A 13,289-nucleotide genomic window follows, 5' to 3' on the forward strand; every position below is an offset into this window, starting at 1 on the left:
GGCGCCTCGGCGGCGTCGCTGCGCCGGCCTGCGCTTCGCCACTGGCATAGTGGGCCGTGGGCTTAGGCCGGAAGGCAGGAAACGCTACCAGGCCTTCGAAATAATTCCTGGGCTGGGCGGAAACTTGGCTGCCAAGTTAGCCCACCACTAAAATGAAAATTAGGGCCTAAACCCCCAACTTCCCAAGACGACGACCCCCCTTGCCCTTCTGTCATCCGACTCTCGGGAGCCTCGCCGCCGCCGCCGCTGCCGCCTCCTTGCGCCATGGCGGAGAAGTCACCGGCGGCCGACGTGGAGGCCGGACTCCTCGCCCACCTCAACTCCACGGGCGAGGTCCCCGACTCCCGCTCCTTCGCCTCTTCCCTCGGCGTATCTCACCTCGAGCTTGAGGGCGTCATCAAGAGTCTCTCAGCTTTCCGCATCGTCGACACCACCGTACGCTCCTCCTCCTCTTTCCATCCCCCAAACACCTGGATTTATCCTCCAACCCAGAGGACTGACGGGCTCTTGCTTGCTATCCCGCAGGACATCATCAAGGAAACATGGGTGCTCACCGACGAGGCCAAGGGCTATGCCGCCAGGGGATCCCCCGAGGCGCAGCTCGTCGCCGCCATCCCACCGGAGGGCGCCTCCAAGGATGCACTCAAAGTGAGTTTTTGTTTGCATGGTTCTATTTTCCGACTTCACTGGAGGGTTTTGCTTTTGCCGAATGTTGATGTGTAGATTCATGTGTATTAGGCGAAATTGGGGGATGCCTTCGATGTCAGCATGAAGGCAGCTGCGCGGAACAAATGGATAGGGTTTGAGAAGGGCAACAAGGATTTGGTCCTCAGGAAGGTATGGATTCGAACTCTCGTTATGCAATGTGGGTATGTGTAACGCTGCTTCGAGCAGCTTCGTATTTAGATTTATGGTTTGACATAGCGATGTTTCCAGAAATTATCTAACTATTTCTCTACTGGAACCTATTAGTATCAATCTGTAGAATTTTGCTATGCAAAGTTTACCATTATGTTGCTGGCTGATGGCCAAAATGCCATCCAAAGTCACATGTCAGACACTGTCAAAGACCCAAATGTCAGACACAGCTGAGCCTGGTGCTATTTGGCAATGTTAAAGCTTTGGGTGGTATTTTGGCAACTAGATTTCAACTTGATGGTATGATGACGCATAATTATGCCTTTTCTCAAGTGACTTTGTGGGCTGTGCTGGTTCAGTTTCGATCTCAAGATGTTGCATATAATACTTGCACTCCCATCTTTATTCAGGTTGACAACGTCAAGGATGAGTTGCAAGAGCAGCTTAAAAAGCTAGAGAAAGGGGAGGTTTGTATACTTGTGGCTCCGCATTTGACTCCTATCGTTTGCATTTTTCATCAGAATCATTTGCGGACATTGTTTTGGTGCTCACTGTCTTATCAACTTTAGCGCATTTGAGCCATTCCCTTCTGCTGAGCTCAGTATTCTGTAAAAAATAAAAATATTACTCTGGATATTGTAATAAAACATTGCTAGCTACCTTGTCCCTGTATTCTCTGTGGATTCTTCTCTTTATGAAAAAAAAACATTTTGATGTAGGTTGTTCCTGATAAAGTGATTGATGATTTGAAGAGAAGGAAGCTTATTACGAAAGAGTAAGTACATCTGATCTGAAGAGATGAGCTCTTTTTTGTAGTATGTACTATTGTGATCATACAAATTTGTTCATCTACCTTGATGCTTAACAGGAAATCAATTTGGTACTCACTAAAGAAAGGGCCTGAGTTTGTTGTAAAGAGAAAAACTTTGGCAACTGATGTGACAACAGAACACCTTAGGAGGTAATTTTATGTCATTTCTCTCGAATTAGTTTTGAAAACAGAGCAGGATTTATCATGTTAAATTTGGCACTTTTAACTAATGTACGCAAGTATATTTATCAATGCATACAATATCATAAATGATCTGTTTGTCAAGGTTTTTCTTTATGTATATGGAACATTTGATACATTTTTATTTTTATTTTCATTTTGGAATTAATTTTCTGCTCTTTAGTGGTGACTGGAAGGACCTTGAATTCAAAGACTACAATTATGGAGCTCAGGGACAACCTATAGCCAAAGGTTATGTGCAGCCTTTGATGGAGGTATCCTATAGTTCCTGCAATTTAACATAGCCTTTTTTCTGATAAATTTAGTAAATCCCAACTAATAACTTGTGTTGCTTCAGGTTCGTGAGGCAATCGAGAACATCTTTATTATGATGGGGTAAATAAGACAATATGTTTGTTATGTTTCTAAGCAAGGTGTTTTCAGAAAATGTGTTAATTCATTGTATTTATTGGTGTAGATTCACAGAGATGCCAACCAACAATTTTGTTGAAAGCAGGTGTGTGTGGTCTAATATTTGCACCCAACCAGAAACAACCATAGCTTTCTACGAGATGATGTTGTGCTCTAAAAAAAGAAATGCAGCTCAATACGAGCCCCATTTTATCAGTAATTGTGTTCCTTAATGCTGCATGTAATCGCTGCTTTTTTGCTATAGCTTCTGGAATTTCGATGCACTGTTCCAGCCACAACAGCATCCTTCTCGGGATTCACATGACACCTTTTTCCTGAAAGGTTTTTTTTTAGATATTGTACAGTCTCATAATCAAAGTTTGCGTATATTAATGGTCCATCAAATTTTTGCAGCCCCTGCAGCAACGAGTCACTTGCCTGAGGACTATCTAGAGAAAGTAAAGCAAGTTCATCAGTTTGGTGGTTATGGCTCTAAAGGGTATACTTCTGATATTTGTGTAGCATCTTAGCTCCAAAGTTTTCAATCATGTAAGATTCTTTGTCTGCAGATATGGTTATGACTGGAAGCGGGATGAAGCAGAGAAAAATCTTCTTCGTACTCATACAACTGCTGTTTCCACGAGAATGTTATACAAGCTTGCTCAAGAGGTAAGTGCTGTACTACATTGCAGTTGCTAATATTGCAACTTTTCCAATCTATAGTTTGTTCAATGCCGCAATGAAATTCGCATGTCTCTTTGAATGGTTCGTGATTTTTGTGATTGCCATTGACTTTTCAGAAACCTTTTGCCCCCAAGAGATATTACTCCATTGATCGAGTTTTCCGTAATGAAGCTGTTGACCGGACTCATCTTGCTGAATTCCACCAGATAGAAGGTAGCTGTTTGCTGTCTTATGTATATAGTTGTTTATTTGATGTCCCAGGACAAAAGTGGAAGTTTTTGTTTAATATAGCATTCATGTCCTATTGCAATTCTATATAAATCTCTTAGATTATGTTCATGTAATATTTGTTTTTTTCAGGTCTTATCTGTGATTATGGTTTGACGCTAGGTGATCTCATTGGTGTATTGGAGGATTTCTTCTCGAGCCTAGGTTGCTAAACCATCTGCTTTATCATATGATACATCATTCACAGATCGTGTCCCTAATTATTGTCATCTTTTCTCGTGATTCTTAGGTATGTCAAAGCTGCGTTTCAAGCCTGCCTATAATCCATATACTGAACCGAGCATGGAAATTTTCAGGTCAGAAACAATTCCTTTTGCTTTGTTCTTAGTTTCATGATTCTTGTTGTTCATGAATAATTTTTGCTGTTCTGTTTTCAGTTACCATGACGGTTTAAAGAAATGGGTGGAAGTTGGTAATTCAGGCATGTTTAGGCCTGAGATGTTGCTTCCCATGGGATTGCCAGAAGGTGTTAATGTTATTGCATGGGGTCTTTCACTTGAAAGGTATGATATTGCTTGCACACTGTGAGGTTTTCTTTGTTTATACATTTAACAAGTTTGGACCTAGCGTGATTTTTCAAACTTTTCTCCCTTGTTTGCTGAGACCATAAATTATCTAGCTAGTTGCAAGAAATCTACTTACTGGATTCTGTTTCTTCATTCAGGCCAACAATGATTCTATATGGAATTGACAACATTAGGGACCTCTTTGGACCAAAGGTATTGTGCCATACTGAAAGTTTCTCCTGTTATCATGAGCCCTTCGTTATTCATGTCATGTTCTTTCCAGGTTGATTTCAACCTCATCAAGAGCAACCCACTATGCCGGTTGGGTATCTAGTGCGCTGGGCGCTGGCGATCCTGAGGACCCCCCCCCCCCCTCTTTTTTTGTTGTACTGTGTACTGTTAAGTTTTGACAGGTGGCCCAAATTGCAAAATGTAACAAATTCGATTGTATGAAATTGTTGAAGGAAGAAGATGGTTATGTCGAAAATCTATAGTTGTGCATTGCAATTCTGAATGATATTGCTAGCAAAAGAGATGTTGGTTTATGTTCAATCTTTTGCTGATTGTTCTTATTACGTGTTTCCCTGTTTACTTACTGGACATATGCAAAATCGTGGTGGTAAAGGTGCTTGACTGAGCAGTTTTTCCTTCTCTGTTCACTTATTAAACTCTGGAAATTAAAATGTTAGAAATTGTTATACAAAACAAGAGGAAGCTAAACGCAATAGAGATGGGATTATTATCTGTTCCTGCACTGTTTGTGTACTGTTTGTGTACACGGCCGTTTAGCCTCTGTTCATGTACACGGCCGTTTAGCCTGTGACTTACTGTATCTGTTTAATCAATCATTTATCCTGTTTAATTATCATCTAGTCTATATACTATAAAAGTTGAAACTATTGAAACTATTTTTCACCAAAATTAGGCTCATCATACCTCTCGCGGAGGTTCCACTTGTCAGGTCAAAGTTAAATTCGAAAGATAATAATTGACATCATTGTTTTATAAAAGGAAAAGAAAAATATGTATTATTTTTGGAAGAAAAATAAATAACATCATTGTTTGATGGAAGGAAAATTAAATACATGCCTATAGCATGTACATCTTCACTAGTCCATTGAAATATCCGTTCAGCCTAAAATAAATAGCAAAACGGCAGGTGACTGTTTAATCTGTTTAAACGTTTAAGGTAGACCACTATAGGAAACTGCTATTTTGAGGTGGTGTATGTTTTTTTTCCTCACAAATGCGCCTTTCACAGATGTGAGAAAAAAAATAACAAATTTTATCTTATTCTAAATTTATCATTTTGTATCTTACAAACAAAGTTCAGTTCTTTTAGAACTTCACTTTCCAGTGAACGTGCATAATTTCCAAAAAACCTGTAATTTGTTAAACCTGATAAGTGATATATACCTGTTCACGGCTGTATTTATATACAGTCATGATTCCTGAACAGCCACCTACAACAATCGAAATGATCAAATGACCAGTACCAAGTACTACAACAATGATACAAAATTACAGACTACATAAAATTTTATTACAGTATCTCTTTTTTAGCAGAACTGCAAGTGAGATCTAGAAGTCGAAGTTCCCATGTTTCCCTTGTAAGCTCGATGTATTCCTCTCTGAATGTTTGGCGCGTTCCTTACTGTCGCCAGCTCCAGAACCAGCATTGGTCCTTCCAATGCCTAGTTTCGGCAAGCCTCGATTCAATCCGTCCAACAAAACACACGCTTTGCATAATCTCTGTCCCAACAGAAGTTCATCAGATTTTCAGTTACTTCCATAGAAAAAACGTTTAAGAATTTCCAAGATAAATAACGAGGGCAAATTCATGCAGTTCGTATTATTGGTAAACAGTGTGCATGCCTCGAGTACAAAGCAAAGGACCCTTGGCAGTTGGCACATCGCCCATGTTTCAAATAGGTTAGGGAGCCAACAAGGTGGATTGAGCTGAGCCACTGTATGCATGTGTAAGCTGTTCCAATGGACTTAATCATCACTTTGTAAGGTACTAATTGCTTGTTTTAAGTGTCTTAGCAGAAGCAAAACGTTCAGTTATCCATATTTCATATGCACCGTAAGGATTCATATTTGATGTAATGATCCTACCTGACTAGAAATGTAGCCACAGCGTTCACACTTTCCTTGCTCTGGCATCTTTGTTGTTGTGGAGATTCTGAAATTTTCTCCAGATTTTATGATGTCCAATATAGCTCTAGGCCTGCAACGATGATTATCTACTGAGCCAAGGGTAAGAACATGCAGAGACCTGCATTATATAGGGAAAAATGCATCTTTACCTCATTCTTTCTAAATCTTTAATAAATTCACGAGCAAAACCACGGTATGCATTTGGTGAATAGATGCCTGGATCACAATACAGCAAAATTAAGTCATTTTCTATTCTTTCAGAATTGTGGCACAGAGCAGTCAACAAAATTAAGAGATTTGTGTTATATATTGCATCGATTTTGGAGAAATGAAGTTAAGCAAACTCATATGTAAGTGTATGGTATTAGTGGAAGAAAACGCAGTGATGATTGAAATCTATTTTTTTTATTGAAGTACCATTCTAGCATCTTCGGATATTGGAATGAACTATTATTTTTCAATGTGAAAAAAAGGATTGCACAGTAAAGAACCAGGGATTACATTCTGTGGAGAAGTAGTCCAGCTTTTTGAAGTAAGCGTACGTGTCATTCAGTCAAGGATTTAAAATATACTTAAATAAAGCAAACAAGTAACATATGAAAATATGATATATTTCATTGAAAGGATATATGACAATCTCCTTCTCGTAGGTGTATTTGAAAGGCTTGCATCTTGGGATTGGCCCATCTTCACCAGTAGTTATAAAGGTACATCTACTTAACCTATAAAGGAGCAACACAACATCAAACCAAAAGTATTAAAAAGGAAACTTAGGAAAAACAGCATAATCCCACAACCAGCATATACCTTGCAATATCACCACGCAGAATATTCAGCAAGACAGTTTCTGCAATGTCATCTGCATTATGCCCAGTTACAATCTTATCAGCCTTTAGGAGAGCAGCACCTCGATCTAATGCCTACAAAGAAAAGGATTATCAGTGAAGACACACTCTAGTTAAAGATAAGAAAAGAAATCTCTGTGCAAGTTTTGCAGGTAGGGACTACCTGACGTCGAAAAACTCCACAGAAAGTACAATTATTTTTCAGACCAATTGCTTTAACAATATCATCCATTGTCCAGCCATAGAGGTCTTTATAGGAAACAATCTTCAGTGGCAGACCATACTGCAACAAGGGAATGGTGAAACTTACTAAATTAAATGTCTGAATAGAACACACTATAATATTGACAGTTGAAGGTCCAGACAAACTGAGGGAGTGTGCCAGCGGTAGGGCAGGGGGGAACCTGTATTTCATTCCTTTTAACTGTTTCTAGTGAGTCATCTCTATAGCCTGTGATTCCTTCATCAACAGATAAAAGGAACAAATCGAGGCCATAGTTGTGACGACGGTTTAACTCCGATAGCACGTATGCAAGTACTGTTGAATCTGCATAACAGAAATAAAAATAATTGTTGGAACTTGCAGGAAGATCATGCATTTTAAACAAGAAGAAGCATGCGGTATGCAGCACCAGTGCGTAAATAACTTTCCTTTGTACTCTATGGCTAAACGCAAACCTGATACTAACACTGATCCGTGGTTTAAAATACTCGTGGCAGAATGGCACTTAACCTACTGCTATGAAACCTAAACTGTATAGATCAATGAAATGCAGACATAAGGCTCCCAACAAGAAGAAATAATCGCCTTCCGTGTTGGTCATGCAGTTATTTTCACTTTTCAGAACAGAATATAATAGCATCACCAATACGTAGACGGGTATTACAAAGCATGTCTGTATATATTCAATCATTTATGCAGAAAACTAAAAAGGTGCACATGTTGCCATAAAAAATATATAATGCAGCTACAACTTCTTTACCTACTGATGGCACATACAAGTCTGGACATACCTTTTCCACCAGAAGCACCGATTGCCACACGCTCACCACCTTTAAACAGAGAATTGTCGACAATAGTTTGATGAATTTCGTCCTCAAAGACGATGTAGAAGCATTCCCTGCAGATCTAAAAGACGAAATCTAAGCACTCTTTTATGGATGTCAGATGAACGAAGCTCACGATATTCACGAACATCCATAAAACAATAGCTCAACGCGAAGATAGAATGTAAACGTTCAAAGAAATACAAATATACATGAATAACATAAGTTGTGTAAACATCATAAACAAACAAAATTCTTCACGAAACTTCACAAGTCACAACTACACCAGAGGACATCTCTTCTTCGCCCAACTTAGCAAAATTAAAGAAAAAGCCCTGTGATCCCACCTAAAATTCTTACAGTTAAGTCGTTGGCTACCCCAGCTATAGAAATTTCCTAAAACATCACAACAAATTACAAAAGAAAGCGTGGGGAGGGCGAGGCGCACCTGCTCTAGGGTTTTGGGTCGCTTCAGTGCGGCCTTCCTCTCGCCACACAGCACGCAGAGCCGACTCCCTGCCCTTGATGGCTGTAGCTTAGCGCCGTCAGCTACGGAGCTGCCCATGGCGGAAGAAGCGACAGCGGAGAAGTGGCGGCGCGCCGGGAGGGAGGGGAGGCGGTCCGTCGGCGCTCGGAGGTTTGGGGAAAGGCGCGAATAGTCAAGTGGGCTCCGAATTCTGGGCTTTCAACAGGATTCCGGCGGCATGTCCTGACGGGCCTTCATGGGCTGGATTCCGATGACACCTTCAATTCCGCCGAATTCCTACCCATCTCCCTTCGGTTGTGCCGATCTGAGTCGAATCACGTTCTGAGCGGATGTTTGTTTGAGGTTCGCATTCTCGGAGTGAAAAACTAGAAGTTCAAATTAATTGTGAATTTCTAATGCAGCTTCTGAAAATCTAGAAAAACTGAGTTTATATGAAAATCTGGAAAGCTCGGTTTTATAAGTTTTTTGTAGCTTTTTAAACTCAGAAAGCTAAATATATCTTCTAAAAATTAGTGTTGGATTTTCAGAACCAAAAACCAGCCGCAGTTTTTTAGAAAAGCTCAAAAGCAGCCGTTCAAACAAAACATACCCTCAGAGTCCATCCTCTTCATTCACAGCTGCTGCTCCCAAAGCTACAATCGTGGCAAATAAGTATAGTTTATAGGGAACCCGCCTCTCTGTATCTTATACTGCTGACATTTTTTCTTCGCATGGTTTTGGTAGTGCCACTACAGCTGTGCTGTGGTTTTGATTTTGATAGAACTGACAGACACTATAGTTATTCTATTACAGGAAACGCAACCCAGAAAGACACCAGATCGTGAAAGTCCTAGGGGCTGTTTGGATTGCGGCTAAGCCAAGCCACGCGAGCCCTAGCGTGACCACTGGAGCTGTGGAGAGCGAATGGCCGCCACAGCTTGGCGAGAGTCACAACGTGAAAAAGGCTGTGGCAGACAAAAACTAATAGTCAACCAAACAGCAGCCTTGGTAGGTGTGGCCGCCAAACTTGTGGCGCGGGGAGTTCTGGCTACAATCCAAACAGCCCCCCTAGTCTATTTGGTGTGAAGATCAGTGGCAGAGGCCCCAGGAGCCCCAACCCCCAGGGCCCTGGTGGTTCGAAAGAATTGCTCCAGTACGTCCAGGACCAGGAGCAGCGAAGAGATCGTAGAAGTAGCCACACACTATAATAGCCTATAGGTGACCGACGCCCTGTTTCTTGGCATAGAAAGTGATGCAACGCTGTTGCCGGGTGCACGTGCACTGGGCAGTTCGGCTAGCTGGAAATTCTTCGGCTGTTGGTGTGTTTGCAGATGACATACTTGTTCAGTGCATCAGCGCCTATACGTTTACTGAACTTAAGGCAATCGATGTATAAGGTCTTTCCTCTCACGATAAATCTGTCTGTTGCCATGGCATTTCAGTAGGAGGGGGCAAAGGAAAAGAGGCTTTAATCTTTACTGAACGTTGATTTCTTTTGCCACTCTGTCTTTTCTTTCTCCGGTTGCAGTATACCGTTGCGATTTGCACATGGGGAGGTGCTCGATCGATCGCCAAGCCGATGATTAGTATAACAGCTTTACGCTAATCGTGGAAAGGAGGGCGCTTTTATCCTCGCATCTTTATTTCGGACACACGTAGTGGCTTTCTCCTATCACCGGGGGGCCAAAAAGGAGGGAATATTTCGTTGCTCATTCACCCCCTATCATGCACGAAATCATGACACATGACGCTTTTACGCCATCCATCGCCGTCCCCCGCGCTACTAATCAAACTCCCTTGAGCACCTTTTTTTTCCCTTCCTTTTGCCCGTCTCTCTCTATCTCTCATCATCATCATCACAAAGCTGTAGCTACTGATTTTAGCGGTCACCTCAGCATCTCACCATCCATCCATGCGTTTGATCCAGCGCGTCCAATAGAAGATCGCCAAAACTTTTAGCCTACGGCGTGTCGAAAATTAGAGGAGGAACGAGGTGGCCGGTAAAAGTGGGAGTCAAAGTATCCAATTGTACTGGATGATAAAACAAATTCAGCCGCAGAAAAAAAAATGGTGTGGGCAACGGCATTACGTTGTGTGATCGATGAGCACGGCCCGGTCCGATTCGACGGCTGGTGCGTGAGGCCATTTACGCTTGGAACCCAGCCGCCTCGTCCACCGCCGGCCAGGCCCCGTGCGCATGAGGGCCATGAATGCCCCCAGCGGAGCGGCGGCGGCGGCGGCTTCCATGATTCCTGGCCTCCGCCTCCGTGAGCGATCGAGCAGCCATGGTCACACCCCGCTGGCATAAATGGCCGCCGTGAACGGATCACGAGGGAGCCCGTGCGGCGCGACGGCAACGGGATCACGCCTTCCGTTCCGTCCCACGCGCAAATTCATGGTGGTGGCCTAGGACGGACGGTGGGATCGAGTACCCCGTCGCGCTAGCTGGTCCCGTAACTAACAACTAACCGCATTACCGGAGGCGCTGTAACTGACAGCTTCACAGCTAGCTCCCACGCACGCACGCGTGCTCGGGGCCTCCTCCCCTGCACGGCCGCTCTGTGTCTCCTCGTCGATGGATTGAGTTTCTGCAGCAGTTCAGTCTGGAGTCCGGACCCTGTTGAGATAGATGCCGGTGATTTGGATAGTTCCGAGCGGTACAAATGGGAGCAAAGCAAACTGGCAGGTGAGCGAGACCACCAGGGGAGGGGATGATGGCTCGATCTCGCCCGGCGGCAGCAGAAGCCAGAGAGCAACGCAACAGCGGCGCAGCAAGTACCCCTTGGAAAGGATGCCGTTGATTCCCACGGCCGCGGGGCCGCACCCACGCGCGCCGCCTTGTGCATGCCAGTGCCCCTGCCCTCCATGACTGACACCGACCGCCGTGTTTCCGCGTCCGGGGTCCACCCCGCTGCCGACGTCGCCTGCAAGCAAGCGAGAGCGACCCCCATACCCTTTTTCATTTTCTGATCAAGTGGCACGAGCTGTTCTTGTGAGCCACCCGTTTCGAGATAAGATGGGTGTCGGTGATATGCCCAAGAGCCCATCATCACAATATGGTTTAAAGGCCCAAGTGGATATTGATCCAAGAGGGATTAGGGTTACTAATGGGCCTATGAGATAGAAGCCCATTAGTACGCCCTATATATATGAGGGAGGGGCTAGGGGGGCGATGACCTGAGCTGCGCCACCTCCCTAGCCGCCGCCCCTCCCTCTCTCTCGGCCGCCGCCCTTGCCGTACGTGCGGTGCTAGCACACCGACGCCCGGCGTTTCATCCCCGTACGTGTGGACTCCGTGGAGGCGCTGCTGCGACTGCTGCGCTGATCGGCTGCTGGGATCAAGTTCGAGGAGCTCGGTTCGTGGGACGTGATCGACTAATTCCTCTACATCGACGCGCGACTTCTTCCGCTGCGCTGCGCGTCTAGTGGTAACGATCTATGATCTTCTACTCGCAAGTATCTTGGGTTTATGCGGTAGTGATGCTAGCGTAGCCTACCCGTTTCCCTACAGTGGTACCAGAGCCATCTTGCGTAGTTTTTGGTCTGGATCTTTTGCATATAGGTGATATGTTGTTGTAGTAGATTGGATCTATTACTTTTGCACGGTTTGATTAGATCAATTGGTCATAAGGGGTTAAAACTGGAGCGAGTTGATTGCGCGGCATGTGACAAAAGATTAGTTTGTGTTCTTTCTCTGTTATGCATACGACATGTCCCTACCGGCTGGAATCACCATCGGGACTAACTGTGTGCATAGTCAGTAGATTGAATCAACAGATCAAGGTCATGTGTAGATGCAGTCTTCTCAAATGCAAAGTTTGCACGGTCAAGGTGATTGACCTAGTGAAAATTGAGGCATTATGAATGGCTCGGATTTGAGGTGATGCGATCACTTTGATGAGATTTTCATAGGGATTCCATAGATGCGATCTGTGTAATTTCGTGAGGTTTTCAGGGCGCTGCCCTGAGACCCGCAGGGGCGGCTTCCCCCTCGACCCCCCGCCCGCTGACCGGCCAGCGGGACCACCGTTGCTTTCTCGCTGTAGCGGCTTCCCAAGCGCTACTTTGGTAGAACACGTCGTACGCCTAACTTGTTTTTGCAGGGTGTGATGTGAATGGTATGGCCTCAATGTCATGTGATGATGTATGTGATGATTTGTGCGACCTGCGTGTCGCAAGTTAACACAACCGGGTTGAGGTTGCACCATTATTGTATAACGACCTGCGTGTCGACTTGTGATGTTTGAATCCTCATGTACTTATTTCACTAGCTATTAGATGTAGTAGCTTAGTATCTTTTCATGGAGGTTTCAATCATGATGGCGATGATGATCACCACAAGACAGGACGGATGGCAATGGAGGTCACCTTGGAGCCATGGCGATGGAGCCCATTGTGATGCAAGAGGCCATACTATTCACAATATAATATGATTATATGCCTGTGATGTTTATTTTCCTGTCATACTATTCTTTCATGCTTTTACATATGGTGGATGCTTTAATCATGATAGAATAGCTTCCCTCAGAAAAGTTTGAGTTTTTGATGCCTTTTACCAATAGCTGCACCTATAAATTTTGATCGTTGTGTGGTAGGTTTACCAAAGTAGAGTACCCTCAGCTATCACTTTTGTATAGGGTGGATGTCGGACATTCACAAGCATAGTATTGGTTTACTCAGCAAAGCTATCAAAACAGTTTTGGGCTTTAAGGCATAGGGTTGGGGCCGGGGCATTGGATGCCACCCAACAAACAAGAGTCGCATAGAGATGTGATTAGTAATTTGTTACTTACCTGTATCACTACTTTTCTAGCCGTGATGCTAAAGCTCACTAGAATTTTAGTGATTATGGATCTTGAACCACTATATGTCATTAGAGGGAAGATGACTTTGATATAGTAGGTTGTCTTTTGTTAAATCAGTTAATGAAAGTCTTTACATAAACTTAGTGCTGAAATCTTGCTTTACTTTAATGTTGTAGATCATTTCTGCCAGTAACAATTCCGCTTTCAATTTGCGTTCTGTTCTTGAGA

General features: G+C 43.6%; 2 protein-coding genes across 3 annotated transcripts; one reads left to right on the forward strand and one right to left on the reverse strand.

The window, feature by feature from the left end:
• Positions 1 to 182: 182 nt before the first annotated feature.
• On the forward strand, positions 183 to 4,290 carry LOC120653836 (phenylalanine--tRNA ligase alpha subunit, cytoplasmic-like). The gene is made up of 18 exons (XM_039931514.1): positions 183 to 435; positions 526 to 648; positions 739 to 837; positions 1,269 to 1,325; positions 1,578 to 1,633; positions 1,727 to 1,819; positions 2,034 to 2,124; positions 2,208 to 2,245; positions 2,328 to 2,366; positions 2,526 to 2,602; positions 2,675 to 2,759; positions 2,830 to 2,929; positions 3,061 to 3,157; positions 3,305 to 3,376; positions 3,462 to 3,528; positions 3,610 to 3,735; positions 3,897 to 3,951; positions 4,022 to 4,290. The coding sequence occupies exons 1-18, from the start codon at positions 265 to 267 to the stop codon at positions 4,070 to 4,072; spliced, it is 1,497 nt and encodes a 498-aa protein (XP_039787448.1). The 5' UTR covers positions 183 to 264; the 3' UTR covers positions 4,073 to 4,290.
• An 815-nt stretch (positions 4,291 to 5,105) lies between these two features.
• Positions 5,106 to 8,451, reverse strand: LOC120653840 (cytoplasmic tRNA 2-thiolation protein 1-like). 2 transcript variants are annotated; one of them, XM_039931518.1, is made up of 10 exons: positions 8,239 to 8,451; positions 7,758 to 7,872; positions 7,148 to 7,290; positions 6,907 to 7,026; positions 6,706 to 6,818; positions 6,528 to 6,620; positions 6,400 to 6,440; positions 6,048 to 6,114; positions 5,857 to 5,968; positions 5,106 to 5,490 (listed from the first exon to the last, which is right to left on the reverse strand). In XM_039931518.1, exons 1-10 carry the CDS (start codon positions 8,353 to 8,355, stop codon positions 5,320 to 5,322), a joined length of 1,092 nt encoding a protein of 363 aa, XP_039787452.1. In that variant the 5' UTR covers positions 8,356 to 8,451; the 3' UTR covers positions 5,106 to 5,319. The 2 variants fall into 2 exon arrangements, with proteins under 2 accessions (XP_039787452.1, XP_039787453.1); XM_039931519.1 differs by having other exon boundaries at positions 7,758 to 7,864; positions 8,239 to 8,398.
• Between the last annotated feature and the right edge of the window lie 4,838 nt (positions 8,452 to 13,289).

The sequence above is a fragment of the Panicum virgatum genome, chromosome 1N, assembly GCF_016808335.1.
Source record: "Panicum virgatum strain AP13 chromosome 1N, P.virgatum_v5, whole genome shotgun sequence".
In the NCBI taxonomy this organism is placed as follows: domain Eukaryota; kingdom Viridiplantae; phylum Streptophyta; class Magnoliopsida; order Poales; family Poaceae; genus Panicum; species Panicum virgatum.